Source organism: Mesoplodon mirus (genome assembly GCF_964341445.2).
Source record: "Mesoplodon mirus genome assembly, chromosome: 13".
In the NCBI taxonomy this organism is placed as follows: Eukaryota; Metazoa; Chordata; class Mammalia; order Artiodactyla; family Ziphiidae; genus Mesoplodon; species Mesoplodon mirus.
The window spans coordinates 26,837,266-26,858,091 of record NC_138989.1 but is presented as its reverse complement, the minus strand read 5'-3'; the positions used below and the strand labels follow the sequence as shown (position 1 = coordinate 26,858,091).

Sequence of the window (20,826 nt, the reverse complement as noted above, 5' to 3'; positions counted from 1 at the left end):
CACGTGCACGGGTCATCACGGTGATGAGTTTATGATTATCTGTTGACTTTCTCTGGGAACACAGCTGTTATCTCTGCCTCTCCCTTGGCCACCAGTGTTTCAGCTTCTGGGTAAATGGGTAATGCGCTAATGTTTAGGGCCACACGGACAGATGTTCACAGCCTAACACAGTGGCAGACTGTGATGGTTTTCACTCCCTGGGAAAAACGTGCCTTCTTAGAAATGTGCCTAGAGTTCTGTGTGCCTGCGGCTGAGTCTTCCTCTGTCTTCAGTCACCTCTCGGTGCAGTTATCACAAGCTTGGTGCTGCTGGGCTGTCTGTCCTTCTGCACTTCCCTTCTGGAGGCCTCGGGGGTGAGGACCTCTCAGGGGCTTGTCTCCTGCAGGGCTCCAGTGTTGGGGTTCTTGCTTCCTGTATCCTGGGTTTTCTTCTTTTTGGTTCACTGCCGTGTTCTACCAGCTTCTAGGAAAGGGGCTCCAGGGAGGCCATGTCAGTTTGGATGCATGTGGACTTCTAGGGTGGAGGTGCTTCCTTAAGGATTGAGAAGCCTCTCCTGCTGCTTTCTTGCCTCCAGGGCTGGCCTGTTGCTTCTCCTCTCAGGTGAGCTTTAGGGCGACTTGCCTTACTCCCAAAACTCACTGCGGTGCTTCAGGGGAAATCCCTTCAGTCATTTCCCAGAGAGTCCTGTTTCCTCCACGCCCTGTATGCACTCTCCCCCCATGTCTTTAAAGCTGGCCCTTTGACTCTCTTTTTTTTTTTTTTGAATTTTATTTTATTTATTTTTTTATACAGCAGGTTCTTATTAGTTATCCATTTTATACGTATTAGCATATATATGTCAATCACAATCTCCCAATTCATCACACCACCACCATCACCCCCGCCACTTTCCCCCCTTGGTATCCATACATTTGTTCTCTAAATCTGTGTCTCTATTTCTGCCCTGTAAACTGGTTCATCTGTACCATTTTTCCAGGTTCCACATATATGCATTAATATACGATATTTGTTTTTCTCTTTCTGAATTACTTCACTCTGTATGACAGTCTCTAGATCCATCCACGTCTCTACAGATGACCCAGTTGCGTTCCTTTTTATGGCTAATATTCCATTGTATATAAGTACCACATCTTTTTTTTTTTCTTTTCTTTTTTTTTTTGCGGTACGTGGGCCTCTCACTGTTGCGGCCTCTCCCGTTGCGGAGCACAGGCTCCGGACGTGCAGGCTCAGCGGCCATGGCTCACGGGCCCAGCCGCTTCGCGGCATGTGGGATCTTCCCGGACCGGGGTACGAACCCGTGTCCCCTGCATCGGCAGGCAAACTCTCAACCACTGCGCCACCAGGGAAGCGCACCACATCTTTTTTTATCCATTTGTCTGTTGATGGGCATTTAGGTTGCTTCCATGACCTGGCTATTGTAAATAGTGCTGCAATGAACATTGGGGTGCATGTGTCTTTTTGAATTATGGTTTTCTCTGGGTATATGCCCAGTAGTGGGATTGCTGGGTCATATGGTAATTCTATTTTTAGTTTTTTAAGGAACCTCCATACTGTTCTCCATAGTGGCTGTATCAACTTACATTCCCACCAACAGTGCAAGAGGTTTCCCTTTTCTCCACATCCTCTCCAGCATTTGTTGTTTGTAGATTTTCTGATGATGCCCATTCTAACTGGTGTGAGGTGATACCTCATTGTAGTTTTTTTTTTTTCTTTTTTTTCGGTACGCGGGCCTCTCACTGTGGCAGCCTCTCCCGTTGTGGAGCACAGGCTCCGGACGCGCAGGCTCAGCAGCCATGGCTCACTGGCCTAGCCGCTCCACAGCATGTGGGATCTTCCCGGACTGGGGCACGAACCCATATTCCCTGCATCGGCAGGCGGACTCTCAACACTGCGCCACCAGGGAAGCCCCTCATTGTAGTTTTGATTTGCATTTCTCTAATAATTAGTGATGTTGAGCAGCTTTTTATCTGCTTCTTGGCCATCTGTATATCTTTGGAGAAATGTCTATTTAGGTCTTCTGCCCATTTTTTGATTGGGTTGTTTGTTTTTTTAATATTGAGCTGCATGAGCTGTTTATATATTTTAGAGATTAATCTGTTGTCTGTTGGTTCATTTGCAAATATTTTCTCCCATTCTGAGGGTTCTCTTTTCGTCTTGTTTATGTTTTCCTTTGCTGTGTAAAAGCTTTTAAGTTTCAGTAGGTCCCATTTGTTTATTTTTGGTTTTATTTCCATTACTCTAGGAGGTGGATCAAAAAAGGTCTTGCTGTGGTTTATGTCAAAGGGTGTGCTTCCTATGTTTTCCTCTAAGAGTTTTATAGTGTCCGGTCTTACATTTAGGTCTCTAATCCATTTTGAGTTTATTTTTGTGTATGGTGTTAGGGAATGTTCTAATTTCATTCTTTTACATGTAGCTGTCCAGTTTTCCCAGCACCGCTTATTGAAGAGACTGTCTTTTCCCCATTGTATATCCTTGCCTCCTTTGTCATAGATTAGTTGACCATAGGTGCGTGGGTTTATCTCTGGGCTTTCTATCCTGTTCTTTTGATCTATATTTCTGTTTTTGTGCCAGTACCGTATTGTCTTGATTATTGTAGCTTTGTAGTATAGTCTGAAGTCAGGGATTCTGATTCCTCCAGCTCCGTTTTTTTCCCTCAAGACTGCTTTGGATATTTGGGGTCTTCTGTGTCTCCATACGAATTTTAAGATGTTTGGGGGCTTCCCTGGTGGCGCAGTGGTTGAGAGTCCGCCTGCCGATGCAGGGGACACGGGTTCGTGCCCCGGTCTGGGATGATCCCACATGCCGCGGAGCGTCTGGGCCCGTGAGCCATGGCCACTGAGCCTGTGCGTCCGGAGCTTGTGCTCCGCAACGGGAGAGGCCACAGCGGTGAGAGGCCCGCATACCGCAAAAAAAAAAAGAAGATTTTTTTGTTCTAGTTCTGTAAAAATATGCCATTGGTAATTTGATGGGGATTGCATTGAATCTGTAGATTGCTTTGGGTAGTATAGTCATTTTCACAATATTGATTCTTCCAATCCAAGAACATGGCATATCTCTCCATCTGTTTGTATCATCTTTAATTTCTTTCATTGGTGTCTTATAGTTTCCTGCATACAGGTCTTTTGTCTCCTTAGGTAGGTTTATTCCTAGGTATTTTATTCTTTTTGTTGCAGTGGTAAATGGGAGTGTTTTCTTAATTTCTCCTTCAGAGTTTTCATCATTAGTGTATGAGAATGCAAGAGATTTCTGTGCATTAATTTTGTATCCTGCAACTTTACCAAATTCATTGATTAGCTCTAGTAGTTTTCTGGTGGCATCTTTAGGATTCTCTATGTATAGTATCGTGTCATCTGCAAAGAGTGACAGTTTTACTTCTTCTTTTCCAATTTGTATACCTTTTATTTCTTTTTGTTCTCTGATTGCTGTGGCTAGGACTTCCAAAACTGTGTTGAATAATAGTGGTGAGAGTGGACATCCTTGTCTTGTTCCTGATCTTAGAGGAAATGCTTTGTTTTTCACCATTGACAATGATGTTTGCTGTGGGTTTGTCATATATGGCCTTTATTACGTTGAGGTAGGTTCCCTTTATGCCCACCTTCTGGAGAGTTTTTATCATAAATCGGGGTTGAATTTTGTCAAAAGCTTTTTCTGCATCTATTGAGATGATCATATGGTTTTTATTCTTCAGTTTGTTAATGTGGTGTATCACATTGATTGATTTGCATATATTGAAGAATCCTTGCATCCCTGGGATGAATCCCACTTGATCATGGTGTATGATCCTTTTAATGTGTTGTTGGACTCTGTTTGCTAGTATTTTTTGAGGATTTTTGCATTTATAGTCATCAGTGATATGGGTTGGTGATTTTCTTTATTTGTAGTATCTTTGTCTGGTTTTGGTATCAGGGTGATGGTGACCTCATAGAATGAGTTTGGGAGTGTTCCTTCCTCTGCAGTTTTTTGGAAGAGTTTGAGAAGGATGGGTGTTAGCTCTTCTCTAAATGTTTGATGGAATTCACCTGTGAAGCCATATGGTCCTGGACTTCTGTTTGTTGGAAGATTTTTAATCACAGTTTCAATTTCATTACTTGTGATTGGTCTGCTCATATTTTCTGTTTCTTCCTGGTTCAGTCTTAGAAGATTATACCTTTCTAAGAATTTGTCAGTTTCTTTCAGGTTGTCCATTTTATTGGCATAGAGTTGCTTGTAGTCTCTTAGGATGCTTTGTATTTCTGTGGTGTCTGTTGTAACTCTTCCTTTTTCATTTCTAATTTTATTGATTTGAGTCCTCTCCCTCTTTTTCTTGATGAGTCTAGCTAATGGTTTATCAATTTTGTTTATCTTCTCAGAGAACCAGCTTTTAGTTTTATTAATCTTTGCTATTGTTTTCTTTGTTTCTATTTCATTTATTTCTGCTCTGATCTTTATGATTTCTTTCCTTTTACTAACTTTGGGTTTTGTTTGTTCTTCTTTCTCTAGTTCCTTTAGGTTAAGGTTAGATTGTTTATTTGAGATTTTTCTTGTTTCTTGAGGTAGGCTTGTATAGCTATAAACTTCCCTCTTAGAACTGCTTTTGCTGCATCCCATAGGTTTTGGATTGTTGTGTTTTCATTGTTATTTGTCTCTAGGTATTTTTTGATTTCCTCTTTGATTTCTTCAGTGATCTCTTGGTTATTTAGTAACGTATTGTTTAACCTCCATATGTTTGTGTTGTTTACATTTTCTTCCCTGTAATTGATTTCTAATCTCATAACGTTGTGGTTGGAAAAGATGCTTGATATGATTTCAATTTTCTTAAATTTACCGAGGCTTGATTTGTGACCCAAGATGTGATCTATCCTGGAGAATGTTCCATGTGCACTTGAGAAGAAAGTGTAATCTGCTGTTTTTGGATAGTACATCCTATAAATATCAATTAAATCTATCTGGTCTATTGTGTCATTTAAAGCTTGTGTTTCCTTATTAATTTTCTGTATGGATCATCTGTCCGTTGGTGTAAGTGAGGTGTTAAGAGTCCCCCACTATTATTGTGTTACTGTCGATTTCCTCTTTTATAGCTGTTAGTAGTTGCCTTATGTATTGAGGTGCTCCTGTGTTGGGTGCATATATATTTATAATTGTTATATCTTCTTCTTGGATTGATCCCTTGATCATTATGTAGTGTCCTTCCTTGTCTCTTGTAACATTCTTTATTTTAAAGTCTATTTTATCTGATATGAGTATTGCTACTCCAGCCTTCTTTTGATTTCCACTTGCATGGAGTCTCTTTTTCCATCCCCTCACTTTCAGTCTGTATGTGTCCCTAGGTCTGAAGTAGGTTCTCTTGTAGACAGCATATATATGGGTCTTGTTTTTGTGTCCATTCAGCGAACCTGTATCTTTTGATTGGAGCATTTAATCCATTCACGTTTAAAGTAATTATTGATATATGTTCCTATTACCATTTTCTTAATTGTTATGGGTTTGTTTCTGTAGGTCCTTTTCTTGTCTTGTGTTTCCCACTTAGAGAAGTTCCTTTAGCATTTGTTGTAGAGCTGCTTTGGTGGTGCTGAATTCTCTTAGCTTTTGCTTGTCTGTAAAGCTTTTGATTTCTCCATCGAATCTGAATGAGATCCTTGCCAGGTAGAGTAATCTTGGTTGTAGGTTCTTCCCTTTCATCACTTTAAATATATCGTGCCACTCCCTTCTGGCTTGTAGAGTTTCTGCTGAGAAATCAGCTGTTAACCTTACGGGAGTTCCCTTGTATATTATTTGTTGTTTTTCCCTTGTTGCTTTCAATAATTTTTCTTTGTCTTTAATTTTTGTCAATTTGATTACTATGTGTCTCGGCATGTTTTTCCTTGGATTTATCCTGCCTGGGACTCTGTGTGCTTCCTGGACCTGGGTGGCTATTTCCTTTCCCATGTTAGGGAAGTTTTCGACTATAATCTCTTCACATATTTTATCGGGCCCTTTCTCTTTCTCTTCTCCTTCTGGGACCCCCTATGTTGTGAATGTTGTTGTGTTTAATGTTGTCCCAGAGGTCTATTAAGCTGTCTTCATTTCTTTTCATTCTTTTTTCTTTATTCTGTTCCGTGGCAGTGAATTCCACCATTCTGTCTTCCAGGTCACCTGTCTGTTCTTCTGCCTCAGTTATTCTGCTATTGATCCCTTCTAGTGTATTTTTCATTTCAGTTATTGTATTGTTCATCTCTGTTTGTTTGTTCTTTAATTCTTCTAGGTGTTCTTTAATTCTTCTAGGTCTGTTAAACATTTCTTGTATCTTCTTGATCTTTGCCTCCATTCTTTTTCTGAGGTCCTGGATCATCTTCACTATCATTATTCTGAATTCTTTTTCTGGAAGGTTGCCTATGTCCACTTCATTTAGTTGTTTTTCCGGGGTTTTATCTTGTTCCTTCATCTGGTACATAGTCCTCTGCCTTTTCATCTTGTCTATCTTTTTGTGAATGTGGTTTTTGTTGCACAGGCTGCAGGATTGTAGTTCTTCTTGCCTCTGCTGTCTGCCCTCTGGTGGATGAGGCTATCTAAGAGGCTTGTGCAAGTTTCCTGATGGGAGGGAGTGGTGGTGGGTAGAGTTGGGTGTTGCTCTGGTGGGCAGAGCTCAGTAAAACTTTAATCCACTTGTCTGCTGATGGGTGGGGCTGGTTTCCCTCCCTGTTGGTTGTTTGGCCTGAGGCAACCCAACACTGGAGCCTACCCGGCTCTCTGGTGGGACCAGTGGCGGACTCTGGGAGGGCTCACGCCAAGGAGCACTTCCCAGAACTTCTACTGCCAGTGTCCGTCCTCACGGTGAGCCACAGCCATCCCACGCCTCTGCAGGAGACCCTCCAACATTAGCAGGTAGGTCTGGTTCAGTCTCCTATGGGGTCACTGCTCCTTCCCCTGGGTCCTGATGTGCACACTACTTTGTGTGTGTCCTCCAAGAGTGGAGTCTCTGTTTCCCCCAGTCGTGTTGAAGTCCTGCAATCAAATCCTGCTAGCCTTCAAAGTCTGATTCTCTAGGAATCTGATTCCTCCTCCCATTGCTGAACCCCCAGGTTGGGAAGCCTGACGTGGGGCTCAGAACCTTCACTCCAGTGTGTGGGCTTCTGTGATATAAGTGTTCTCCAGTTTGTGAGTTACCCACCCAGCAGTCATGGGATTTGATTTTATTGTGATTGTGTCCCTACTACCATCTCATTGTAGCTTCTCCTTTGTATTTGGATGTGTGGTATCCTTTTTGGTGAGTTGCAGTGTCTTCCTGTCGATGATCGTTCAGCAGTTAGTTGTGATTCTGGTGCTCTCGCAAGAGCGAGTGAGCGCGCAAGTCCTTCTACTCCACCATCTTGAACCAATCTCCTACCTTCTTTTTATTTTATCTTTTATCTCCTGTTTTCCATCTCATTGTCTTCTAGCTCTGCTGTGTGGGAGATTTCTTCAATTTTATCTCTGACCCTTTGCTGCTAACATCTAATAGGCTTTTATTTGTAAGAACTTTTTTTGTTGTTGTAATCTGACTTTTCTGGTTTTATAGCATCTTGTTCTTGTTAAATGGATGCTATGTCTTATCTACTTGGATACTGAGATAGTTTGTTTTCTTCCTGCTGAGTTTCTTGCAGGGTCTTTATCTGCCATGTTAGGTGTCTGGGAGCCCTTGGTTGGCTTCTCACTCTCATATCGGGGCACTGTGAAGGCAACTGGAAATTAGACACGGCAGATTCAGTCCCCCTTTCCAATCTGGAGGTTCATATCGCGTTTAATTTTATTTTTAAAATGAAATTATTGCAGGGAACGTATTTGGATTATGACGTAAGATAGCACTTCACCCATCATATGGTTCTGTTCTTCTGCAGATGGGTTTCCTCTTTTCAGAGAGCCAGACCTTACATTGGAACCTGTAATTTTTAAAAATTAATTAATTTATTTTTGGCTGTGTTAAGTCTTCATTGCTGCCTATGGGCTTTCTCTAGTTGTGGTGAGTGGCGACTACTCTTCGTTGCAGTGCGTGGGCTTCTCATTGCGGTGGCCTCTCTTTTTGTGGAGCACGGGCTCTAGGCACGTGGGCTTCAGTAGTTGTGGCACACGGGCTCAGTAGTTGTGGCTCGCGGGCTCTAGAGCGCAGGCTCAGTAGTTATGGCGCATGGGCTTCATTGCTCTGCGGCATGTGGGCCTGAACCCATGTCCCCTGCATTGGCAGGCGGATTCTTAACCACTGTGCCACCAGGGGAGTCCTGCAACCTGTATTTTTTTATTCTGACTGATCTTTTATCATCCTCCTCTCCAAATAAATTCCCGATTTTTAAAAAATTTGGTGCCTCAGAGAGTATAGTATTTTGGGGGACCAACCAAAGGAAATATAGGTCCTTTCTCACTTGAAAATATGAAACCCATAGATGTAGTGAGAATTGTCAAAGTTGTGTTTCCCTCTCAGGGCCAGTGTGGTGATTTGTTTTCCTCTGGTCTGTCTTCCCCTCCTGTCTCGTCTGGAGGCAGGCTCCCAGGATTCCTTGGCGCTGGGCAGGCACAGAAGCTTTGGGCTGGCCACATCTGTGGGATGCATGGGCCCAACTGGCATTTAGGGAGGGTGGGACTGTTCTCTCTTGTGCTGACCTGAGCTGTGCTTTACCAAACAAACATCACCTGGGGCTGTGCCACAAGTGTGGGGAGCTCATCCCCAGACACACAGGCCCTGGCTGAGAGTGGGGTGGGGGCTGCCCTCAGCACCCCTCCTCAGATGTCAGGGCAGGGCTTGAGGTGCTGAGGTTCAGGTACCTTTTTCTTATCTCTCTGGTTGGTGGCTGATAAAAATGTGGGAGGAATCTGTTTTCCATCTGGTAAAATCTTTTCCCCTTTTTGGCGTTTACTTTGGGCGATGTGCTTAGGAAAGCCTTCCTCCTCCTGATGTTGGGTATGTAACTGTCCTCCTGTTGTCTTCCAGTACTTTTGTGATTTGGGATCTTATACTGGTTGAAGGGTTGCACACACCAGCTGCAGGCTCCTGTCCCAGTTTGGTGAACAGACTGCACACACAGGCGGTACTTCACCAGGAAGCTTCTCCTCGAGGGTGGGGCAGGGCTGGCAAAAACTTCCATCCATGAGAGGTCATTTGATTGACGGGTGTCATGGTTCTCAAATCAGGGGAAGATGCCTCTGGGCAGAATGAAAGTCTTTGGGTGGGTGGAGGGCATCCCGTCCACCTGAGGCCAGGAGTTTAGACACCGGCACAGAGCCAAGGAGCTTGGGATCCCGGGAACTCAGCCTCCGTTGGACCCGGGGAGGCAGCATTGAGGAGGGTGGGGTCAGGAGAGAAGGGAACATGGGTGGGAGAGTCAGGCGAGACTGTTCTCTGACTGATTTCCTTAACACCCTGGTGCTTCCCGTGCCAGTGTGCCTGACAATGTTACTGCTCTAATCCTCAGGACGACCCCGTGAGGTGGCACTGTCGCTGTTCTCCCTCTGTAGGAGAGGACACACAGGCACCTCAAGGTGGCGCCTCCCTCGGGGATCACTGGCGGGGAGGTGTGGGCAGTGAGGGCAGACGGGAGCCTGAGCGCACGTCGAGCTTATGTCCAGGTGCACCTGCCCAGGGACACACAGTGGGCTGGGTGTTTGCCTTTCCTCTGCAGATTCCAATGTTGGGGATGAGGACTGGACTCCAGTTGACAAATTGAGTTTCCCACTTTGGAGACAGGGTGGAGGTGAGGAGGAGCAGGTGTGCTGAGGCTGGACCTGTCCTTGCACCCTTCATCCTGGCCTCAGTCCCTTCTGAGCATCCTTTATGGAGAGGATGTGCCTGGGGATGGAGTGCCTCTAGGACCCAGAGCTGGCCAGTGGCCAGGGTGGAACTTGATCCCCGGTCTGTGTGTTCTGTACAAGTGATCAGAGCCCAGGCCCTCCCTTCTCTGCTTCCTGCCAGGTCCATCTGCCCAGCACAGGCCTTTCCCCAAGCCCCCTGGCCTCTATCACTGGGACGTGCCTGTGCCAGTCTTGGTGTCCCCCGAGCCTGCCACAGCAGTTCTGGGTTCTGCATGTCGTGTCCGTCAAAGTACATGGTGTCGCCATCCCTCATGTTATAAAAAAATTGACATGGATGACCGCCTGCAGCACACAGAGGTGGATGCCACAGTCTGTTCTCCAGGTGTTCGTGGGACATACAGGAAGCCAGCGATTTCCACAGGAGGTGCCATGGGTGTGGTCAGTTTCCGTGAGGCAGAGAGTAGGGGTGCCGCGTAAGTACAAGGTCGGAGGGCCCAGCGGGCAGGGCTAGGGAGAAAGCCGCCCTGGGAGAATGAGCAGAGTGGGTCAGGGAGGGGAGGGGGCTCCTTGCTGGACGGGCTGCCTGCCTTGCTGCTGAGGAGGAAGGCCCTTGAGGCAGGCAGGACACGGACTTGGACAGAGGCTTGGGGAGCTGACAGAGGGGGTGGGGATGGGGGTGGGGCCTGGAGACAGAGGCCACCACAGGGATGGCCACGGGTGCGGTGTGACATGCGGTGAGGATTGAACTGCAGGGAATGGCGTTCAGAATCGGGAAGCAAAGAGGAGGCTCCCGGGCATCCCGTCAGGACCATTGGGCGGCACAGAGCTCAGGCTGCTGGGTGTTTTCTTGGTGTGTCACCGCAGGTGGGGTCTGGGCTCCAGGTCGGGACTCACGGGGCCCAGGTGGTGGGTCATGTCTGGACCAGAGACCAGTGGAGCTCTGCCTGGCAGACGGGTGGCTGTGGAGCAGGGGCAGCCCCCCCCAACCCTCTCCCATCCCCAGGTGCCTTGTGGAGCCTGGGTCTCAGTGGGGGCTGCGTGCTCTCAGCCCCCAATCATCTTGTCAGGGCTGGTCCGCCCAGGCCGTGGCCTGCAGACAGCCCTTCTGTCTCTCATGGTACTGATGCCTCCCTGACGGCCACCAAAGTACTGGACCTGTGGCCGCCAAAGTACTGGACCTGTGGCCGGGGTCTCGCCTGTGGGGCAGACCAGGTGCTCACGTTCCTCCCTCCAGGCCTCTGAGACTCTCCCTCTGACCCGGTTGTGCTAGTTTGACTGCTTATTGACAGTCATTTATTGACGGTCGCCAGCAGGGGCCTGTTATCTGGGGGCGGAGGCCCAGGAGCAGTGGGTCCTGAGTGCGAAGGAGGGAGCCGGCACCTGTGCAGGCGCGTGAGATGCAATACGTTGTGGTCAGAGCCCGGATGGCGGATGGTGCCTCTGACAAAATGCTGAGGTGGCCGAAAATGACAGGACAGGCCCTTTCCTTGGGGGAAAGCAGAGGATTAGAACAGCAGCACTGCCTGCTTCCTTTTTTGTCTCATCTTCTATTTTATGGAGTATGATCTGCAGACTGGAAACAGGAGCAAGAACTTTTTTGTTTGTTTGTTTGTTTTGTGTTTTTAATTTTTGGCCGTGCTGCACGGTATGTGGGATCTTAGTTCCCTGATGGGGGATCAAACCCGTGCCCCCTGCAGTGGAAGCACAGAGTCTTAACCACTGGACTGCCAGGGGAGTCCCAAGAGCAAGAACATTTTTAACAGTATGGTTTGCAGAACTGAGAACAGTGTTCAGGGCGCCTGTCGGTTCTTCTGTTCGGGCGGCGCTGCAGGCACAGTGGGGACATGGCTGGTGCTCCTGGCAGAGCCTTCCCCCTGCCCCTGCCGTGAGACCCCTTCCCTGAGCACGATGAGCACGAGCACGCTGAGACCACCAGGCAGAACTGGGTGGTTACCCAGGCCCCGGTGCCTACTGCTTGTGTTCCATTCTTGCTTGTCCACAGACACCTGTTTCTGGCCTCCTGTGTAGTCAATACTCTTCGGGCTCTGAGTCACTAATAGCCGGTGCCCGTGCGTCCCCATCATCTGTGGCGTTGCCCTGACCATGACAGCCCAGGGCTCCTGCACCAGCAGATCCGGTGTCTTCGGGCCTGGAGAGGTCCCTCCACCACGAAGCACAGGTCTGTCTTGTCTCTGCGGACGTCCCAGGGTCTCTGCTGTGGTCAAGATGCAGTGTCTGTGGGGGGCCTGCAAGCCTGCCCCCTTCAGAGTTGTTGCCAGCAGCTCGGAGGACCACTTGTCACCAGGCAGGTGCCTGGCCAAGCCCCCAGGTCTTCTGCTTGTGACGCAGGGCCCTCTGCGCCCCTCTTGGCCTCTCTGCACTTCACCTGGCTCCTGGGGCCTCCTCCCAGCCATCCGCCAGTCGTCACGGCCCCCTCACGTGTCTACCGCTGTCCTCGGGGTTGCCCCAGTGGTCCGTGGCTCTGTGGCCCTCAGCTTCGGGCAAGCCTCTGTGGCAGGGTTAGCCTCATACGGCTGTTGGAGGAGGTATGGGGACGCTGGGGAGACCCCCCTTGAAGACAGGTCTGCTCAGTCACTTGTCGGAGCTGCTCGAGGACTCAGAACCCACGTTCGCGCGTGGGGCGCCTGCCCCGCTGGCCTCAGCCCCTGCGCACCAGGTCCCCCTGGCCTGTCAGGGTCTCGCCTTGTCCTCCTGCATCCTTCCTTTTGCCTCTCTTTGATCCTGGTCACACGTCCCCTCATGCGAGCGTCTGCTCCACTCTGGATGCTTCTCCAGTGGGAACCCGTTGCTGCCTCCTGGCCCTGGTGCAGGCTCAGGGAAGCAGGCGGGAGGTGGGAGCTCTGGCCTCACGTGCGGAATCTGGCAGTGTGGTGGCTCAGCAGCGTTTTATCTTTCTTTATACGTTAGTACAGATTTGTCCATCTCTTAGCATTTAGCCTCTTGTCTGGGGTTTCTCTTGGGATCACGAACGTGGTCCTGCAGCCCATGTGCACACTCTTTCAGTACCTGGGGTGTGTGTGTGTTTGGAGCCATCAGAAAGCCTTCCAGCACCGGCTGGACTAGGCTTGTTGGATTCCCTGGGGAGAGGGGGTTCTTTATCAGTGAGCCCAGCGCTGGGAAGACAGGTCGGGAGACCCATCCTGCAGAGAAGAAGGTGGGCTGTGAGCAGAGGGGCCAGGCTTGTGGACCTGAGCCTGACGTGCTCCTTTCTTTCTAACAAATGCGCACCTATCCTTACCTTCGTCTGGGGGCGGGGTGGGGGTGGGGGAATGTGTGCTACCACCCAGAGGAGCTCGGGCTTAGCCGTGTGCAGCAGAGCATCATGTGATGAAAACCTGGGCTCACATTCCGTCTCTTGCCATGCATGTGTTGGCCTTTGTGTGGTCTGTCTCCTGCCCCCAGCTGGAAGTTGTTGAGGTCGGGCTCATCTCCTTGGTCCCACTGGTAGGACCTGCGTGTCCAACACAGGGACCTTTGCCTTGGGAGGGACTGAGAGGTGACTGGCATGGCCCCTCTGTTGCACCAGAGGAGGCTTCCAGAGCAAGGGTCCCACTGCTCTTGACGCCAGAGTTGGGTGGGGGCTCAGGTCATGTAGAGGGCAGGAAATGGAGGCCAGCTGGCCGTCCTGTTGTTTAATATGCTGGTTATGAGCAGCCTCTGGGCCTGGCCCCTCTGCCCGCTCAAGCTGGGTGGCTGCTTTGTTTCATGGTGACCGCCTTTCCTGTTTCTTCCTTCTCGTGGCACTGCCCGCCTTCTCCTTTGCTCAGCTGCCTTTCATCGCTGTGCTGAGAGCCCTTCCCTTCGTGCTTCTCCTGGGCCTCAACCAGGCTGGTGGGCCAGGCCACACCCGTGGGCCCCAGGCAGCTGCTGTGTGGGCCTGCTGGCCAGGGGGCCTGTGTCAACATCTCTCCTCCTTTGTGTTCCAGAGAGGATGCCATGAGGAAGGCTGGCGTGGCCCACAGTAAATCCAGCAAGGACATGGAGAGCCACGTGTTTCTGAAGGCCAAGACCCGGGTAAGGCCCTGGGGGGTGGCCTCCTGTGGGGACGCTGCTGGAGGGCAGGGTGCCAGGCCATGGGGACGGGGTGGCTGCTCACTGTTGGGCGGCACTCTGTGGGAAGATCCTGTGTCTGTGGTACAGGTGCAGGAGGGGATTGGGTGGGCATCCAGGATGCAGGCGCAGCCTCTGACCCCAGACCTTGCTGTTGGCACCCCCATTCATGGTCAGCTCCTGTGAATCCTGTAGGGTGCTCCCTCGGGCCCCGGTGGTTCCTGTGGACGGTGCTCTGAGTAAGAACCGCTCTGTCCTCAGGCTCAGCCCTCCTGGGGGTCAGGGCCCTGACAGGTGGGCCCAGAAGGGTTCCTGTCCCCTTTTGTTAAATGATGCAGGTGATGCTCGTGGAGGGTGAGGCCTTGGTGAGGACGAGGCTTGGGAACGTCACAGGTGGAGTGGTTGGGGCGGGTTTCCTGTGTGAGCTCTCGCGTGAACTGGGCATTGCCATGGGCTTCCTGTGACCACCTCCTGTCATCTGCCTTGGGGTAGAGCTGCTCATAGAAATGAAACAGAACAGGCACAAAGAAGCAAGTGGCTTGTCTGGGTTACCTGGCTCGTGCAGGGCGGGCTGTGTCTGCTGCACCAGCTCTGCTGAGCACCTGGTGCCCGAGCATGGTGCTGGAGCTCTAAGACCTACTGTGTGTCAAGAATCAAAAACAGGGACTTCCCTGGTGACGCAGTGGTTAAGAATCCGCCCGCAAATGCAGGGGACATGGGTTCGAGCCCTGGTCCGGGAAGATCCCACATGCCGTGGAGCAACTAAGCCTGTGCGCCACAACTACTGAGCCTGCGCTCTAGAGCCTGCACACCGCAACTACTGAGCCTGTGTGCTGCAACTGCTGAAGCCCATGCATCTAGAGCCTGTGCTCTGCAACAAGATAAGCCACCACAATGAGAAGCCCACACATTGCAACGAAGAGTAGCCCCCACTCACCACAACTAGAAAAAACCCACACGCAGCAACGAAAACCCAACGCAGCAAAAATAAATACATAAATAGATAATTTTTTAAAAAAATAAGAAAAGAAAAAAAGAATCAAAAGCAGATGCTATTTATGGTTGGATCCAGGTTTAGGTAAACCAACTGTCAAGACGTACAGAGGTCTGTTGGGGAAACTTAGCCTGGTTTGAGTGTTTAGATGAGGTAAACATTTTCTGAAATGGAAAGGTAGAGATGATTGGCCGGAGAGCGCAGCTTCCAAAACAGAAACCATGTGTACAGCCTGGGCTTGGAGATCAGAGCACACCAGCATGTGTTTGTGAGCACGAGTAGGTGGAGGATGAGCAGCAGAAGCCTGTGCACTGAGGTGGGCAGGCTCATGCTGTGGACATAGAAAATGGTAAGTGTTATATTCCTTTTTTATAACAACTTTATCGAGCTCTAATTCATATACTGTACAATTCACCCATTTAAAGTGTACAGTTCAGTGGTTGGTCTTTTAGGATCTTCACAGAGTTGCGCAACCATCACCACAATCCATTTTAGAGCACTTTCTTTTTTCTTTTTCTTTTTTTTTTTTTTGGCCACACCTTGCAGCTTATGGGATCTCAGTTCCCTGACCAGGGATTGAACATGGGCCATGACAGTGAAAGCCCAGAATCCTAACCACTTAGGCCCCCAAGGTACTCCCTAGAGCACTTTCTAAAGAATCTCTATACCCGTTAGCCAGCACTCCCCATTTTCCCTCAACCCTCAGTCCTAGGCAACCACTTATCTGCTTTCTTTTGCTATAGATTTGCTTATTTTGTACTTTTCATATAAATGCATCATAAAATATATGTTTCTGTGACTGGCTTCTTTCACTTAGCATAATATTTTTAATGTTCACCCATGAACCATGTTGTAGCATGTACTTTATTCCTTTTTATTGCCAAATAATATTCCATTGTATGGATGTACCATATTTTATTTATCCATCACCAGTTTATGGACATCTGGAGTGTTTCCATTTTTTGGCTATTATAATAATGCTGCTATGAACATTTGTGTGCAAACTTTGCTGGGGACATACGTTTCCATTTCTCTTTCCTGTATACCTAAGAAAGGAACTGCTGAATCAGATGGTAACTCTGTATTTAACCTTTTGAGGAATTGCTAGACTGTTTTCAAAGCAGCTGCACCATTTTACATTCCCACTAGGATTGTATGAGGTTCCAATTTCTCCATTCCTCATCAATACTTGTTACTGTTTTTTTTTTTATTATAGCCATCATAATGAGTGTGAAGTGGTATCTAATTGTGGTTTTGATTTTCATTCCCAGATGACTTACTGTGTTTATTGATCATTTGTATATTTTCTTTGGAGAAATGTTTATTCAAATCCTTTGCCCATTTTAAAATTGAGTTGTTGGTCTTTTTATTGCTAGATTGTAAGAACTCGTTATAAATTTTGGATACAAGTCTCTTATTAGATACATAATTTGAAGATATTTGGGAGATAAGAACCTTGGTGAGGGCTTATTGAATTATTTCAACTTTCAAAATACACAACTTGTTGGTCCAGTATTATTTGTTGTCTATTGCTTTATAAGGAACTACCGCAAAATGTAGTGGCCTAGAGCAATGAGTTGGTATCTGTCCTGATTCTGTGGGTCAGGATTGGGGTGATTGGAGCTGCCTGGCTGGCCATTCTTCTGGTCTCACTGGTGACCTTGGCGCAGCCACATTCAGCTGGCAGCCACCTGGTGTCTCCAGCAGCATAGCCCGGGCTTCATTACGGCACAGCGGCTGGCTTCCAAGGCAGGGGACGTGGAAGCTGTCAGTCCCCTGAAGTCCTAGAACATCGCTGGGTCACAGCAAGTCCTAAGGCCAGTGTGGAGTCTGGGGAGGGAGTCGCCTCCACCTTCTCTGTGCACTGTGGCCTGTGCATCCAGGGAGGCCAGTGGTTGTTGGCTGCCACCTTGGAGACTGGCCACCACAGAGACCCTCCCAGCAGCTGGAGAATAAGTCTTCCATCCCAAGGGGGCGACTGGCAGCACAACAGCCCCCGTCACTGTCCTCGCCTCTCCTTACTGCAGCACCTGCACACCTTAGCAATTTCAGTTGCATTTCCTTTGGTCAGGCTGGTTCTAAATCCCTAACTTCAAGAGGAGGCCCTGACTATTTGGAAGAGAGGTATTTATAGAGAGGTCTGGGAAGTTTCCTTTCATTTTTAGAGACGGACTTTCTGCTTGGACACTGCTGTCCGATGTCCAGCTTATTAGTCCTGCTCAAGCCCCACATGGAGCCTTGGGCCCCGTCATGCGGCGAGACCTTTCCTCCAGGGTGGGGCTCCGGAGCGACTCTCCAGTCTGGTGGCAGCCGGGCACACTTGTTACCTGCCTCTTCTGCCTGAGAACCCATTAGAATGACTGTGGGACCCAGAGCAAAGAAAAGGATACAGAAGAGTGATTTCTCTGTTTTTAGACTCCAGGAGGGGCCGGGAGGCAGAGGTGGTCTTGGAGAAGGGGCTAACCTTCTCTTGGAATCCTTGCAAGCAGGTGGGTCCAGAGGTGTCCACCCTAAAGGAAACCGGGTCACCCATGGCGGGCACCTCAGGCTGCCTGGTATACAGCCCGGGCAAGGAAGGCCTTGAGCACTCTTGTATAAAAGACCACCAGCTCCAGATTGCCTGGTTGGTGCATGCTTCCAGTGTGGTGTTAGCACCCAGAGTTAAAGCTGTTCACATTCTGTCAGGGGCTGGCCCTGGGTCTAATGGCCAGGCCCCATTGCTCCCTCTAAAGTGATGTGATGTCCCCTTGCAAGGCCCGTGAAGCAGGTACAGTGCTGCTCTCCCCAGGTTGCAGACGAGGAGGCTCAGGCACACAGATGCCAGGTAACTTGCCCAGGAGGTCACACATCTTGGGGGCCTGGGGTCAGAGCCTACCCTCTTTGCTACTTGTGCTACTTCCCCCCATCTAGCAAAGCAAAAGACACCCAAACACCCACTTTAATTCTTAACATCTGAATTCCTGCAGGTGGGATTGCTCTCTGCCTCAAGGCAGAAACCACTTTCCCTGGGGGTGGTGGGTGGTATAATAATAGCAGCTCTAAGCACTCTGCAGATTCAGGAAGGTTTGGCATCTGCTGGATGAGAGCACAGCCAGGGATCCCGGGACCTCTGCGTCGGCACCCGCAGCGGCAGTGCCTAGAGAGGCTTATTATAGCTGGGTGCATTGCTGAACATATGCTTATCGCTTGGTTGTTTTTAAATTAAGCTTATATGTTAAACACACATCAGCTGTTTTGCACGTTGGATAGTATTATGCAGAAGTAGTGCATGTCTCTGGTTACAGCTGTAAACACTGAGTCCCCACGGTGGGGGCCAAGGTGAAACCTAGGGACCAGGAGGCCGAGAGCATCAGAACTGGGAAGTGACCTGGAGGCTAATTAGAGGAGGGCTGAGGGGCACAAGCAGCTGCTGGAATAAGAGGGCAAGAGCACAGCCTGGGGAGAGCAGGAAGAGGCCGTTGCACGTCTGATGAAGGAGATACTCTCCTACCTTCAGCCCTTTTTACGGACCTCGCAAGCCCAGGGTTGGCCTTTTGACTGAAACCGAATACATCTTCTGCTATCTTTGTTTAATCAGAGACAGCTATTGGAGGAGAAAAGCACAATTGTGTATAGTGAAAACGGCAAACCGCATGAAAAGACTAGCATTTTCTGAACAACTGCTGAGACCTGCTAGAAAGGCCTGGGTGTGGCCAGTTTTGACAGGTCCAGGGCTGTGCTCCTGCCCTCTGCTGTTTGCGGGGTGACAACCAGGCCTCCTCCTGCACTACCTGGCGTTGGCGTGCTTGCTCAGAGGCCTCCTCAGAAATTCTACTTCTTTGGTTTTCAGTCGTTCCGTTTTCACTAGCATGTACTGAGGAGCTGAGAGAGTACAGATATTCCGTGTAGTCCTCGTGACTTTCTCCAGTTCAGCTGTGAAGAACACGAGGTGTGGGGCAAATCAGCGGTAGCATGGGGAGCTAGCTTGCTTTCTTTCGATCTTATTTTTTAATTTAAACTGGGTAAGGAACCCACTGTCATTTGTTTTATTATTTATTTTTTGTATGTTTAAAATACTTTATAATGTATAAGGGTAAAATTTTAAAATACCTGAATCACAACACAATACTTACCAAAGGTCCCATGTTGCTGAGAACACTGACTCTGGAGCACCTGCTCTGGGAATTGATACATTTTTCAAGTATGAGGAAAAGTTTCTAACAGACTTTGTAGAAACTGACAAAATGATACTAAGGAAACTCAAGGGACCCAGCATAGCCAAAACAATCTTGGAAAAGAACAAATGATGCTAGGATATCTGCTGGATTATCACATGTATGATATTGAGGTGGGACCCCAGTCTCATACCATATACCAACATTAACTCAAAATGGATCAAAGACCTAAGAGCTGAAACTGTAAAACTTATTTTTTTATTTTTTATTAATTTATTTTTGGCTGCATTGGGTCTTCGTTGCTGTGCACAGGCTTTCTCTAGTTGCGGTGAGCAGGGGCTACTCTTCGTTGGGGTGCACGGGCTTCTCATTGTGGAGGTTTCTCGTTGCAGAGCACGTGCTCTAGGCACGTGGGCTCAGTAGTTGTGGCTCGCAGGCTCTAGAGCACAGGCTCAGTAGTTGTGGCTCATGGGCTTAGTTGCTCCATGGCATGTGGGATCTTCCTGGACCAGGGCTTGAAGCTGTGTCCCCCTGCGTTTGCAGGTGGATTCTTAACCACTGCGCTACCAGGGAAGTCCTAAAACTGTAAAATTTTTAGAAGAAAATATAGGCATGAATCTTTGTGACCTCAGATTAGGAAATGGTTTCTTACGTATGACACCAAAAGCACAAGCAACAAAAGAAAACATAGATTAATTTGACTTCATCAAAATTAAACACTGTTGTGCATCAAAGGATACCATCAAGAGAGTAAAAAGACAGTCTGTGGAATGGGAGAAAATATTTGCAAATCAAATATCTGATGATATCTGATGAGGGACTGGTATCAGAGTATATAAAGAACTGCAACTCAACAACAACAGCAAAAGAAACCAAACAACCTAATTCAAAAATGGGCAAAGAACTTGAATAGACATTTCTCCAGAGACGATATATTGGGTTGGCTAAAAAAGTTCGTTCATTTTTTTTCCGTAAGATGGCTCTAGTAGCGCTTAGTTGTCTTTAACTTCATTCGAAACAATTTTGTTAGATTGTATTGTGACAGCTGTCATGTCAGTGTGCATTTAAAAAAAACTTAACAAAATTGGAGAATTTTTGTGTAGCCATTTTAATATTGAGATGGAAGAAAAACAACATTTTAAAAATTGTTTTATTATGCTTTATTCAAGAAAGGTAAAAATGCAACTGAAATGCATAAAAAGATTTGTGCAGTGTATGGAGAAGGTGCTGTGACTGATCAAACGTGTCAAAAGTAGTTTGCGAAGTTTCATGCTGGAGCTTTCCTGCTGGACGATGCTCCACGGTCGGGTAGACCAGTTGAAATTGATAGCGATCAAACTGAGACCTTAATGGAGAACAATCAATGTTATACCATGCAGGAGATAGCTGACATACTCAAAATATCCAAATCAAGCGTGGAAAATCATTTGCATCAGCTTGGTTATGTTAATCGCTTTGATGTTTCAGTTCCACATAAGTTAAGCAAAAAAAACCTTCTTGACCATATTTCCACATGTGATTCTCCATTTAAATGTAGCGAAAACGTTTTTTTTTTCTTCTTGCGGTACGCGGGCCTCTCACTGCTGTGGCCTTTCCGGCTGCGGAGCACAGGCTCCGGACGCGCAAGCTCAGCGGCCATGGCTCACGGACCCAGCCGCTCCGTGGCACGTGGGATCCCCCCGGACCGGGGCATGAACCCGTGTCCCCTACATCGGCAGGTGGACTCTCAACCACTGCGCCACCAGGGAAACCCAAACGTTTTGTTTTTAAAACAAATTGCATCGGGATGAAAAGTGGATACTGTACAATAATGTAGAATGGAAGAGGTCAGTGGGGCAAGCGAAATGAACCACCACCAACCACACCAAAGGC

General features: G+C 48.1%; 1 protein-coding gene across 2 annotated transcripts in view; it reads left to right on the top strand.

Annotated features, from left to right (window-relative positions):
* MED15 (mediator complex subunit 15) overlaps positions 1 to 20,826 on the top strand; it is a 61,950-nt gene that overhangs the window by 11,682 nt on the left and 29,442 nt on the right. For both annotated transcript variants that reach the window (XM_082640853.1, XM_082640852.1), the window contains exon 2: positions 13,683 to 13,770. In XM_082640853.1, coding sequence (XP_082496979.1) covers positions 13,683 to 13,770 — 88 coding nt within the window. The remainder of the gene's footprint in view (positions 1 to 13,682; positions 13,771 to 20,826) is intronic.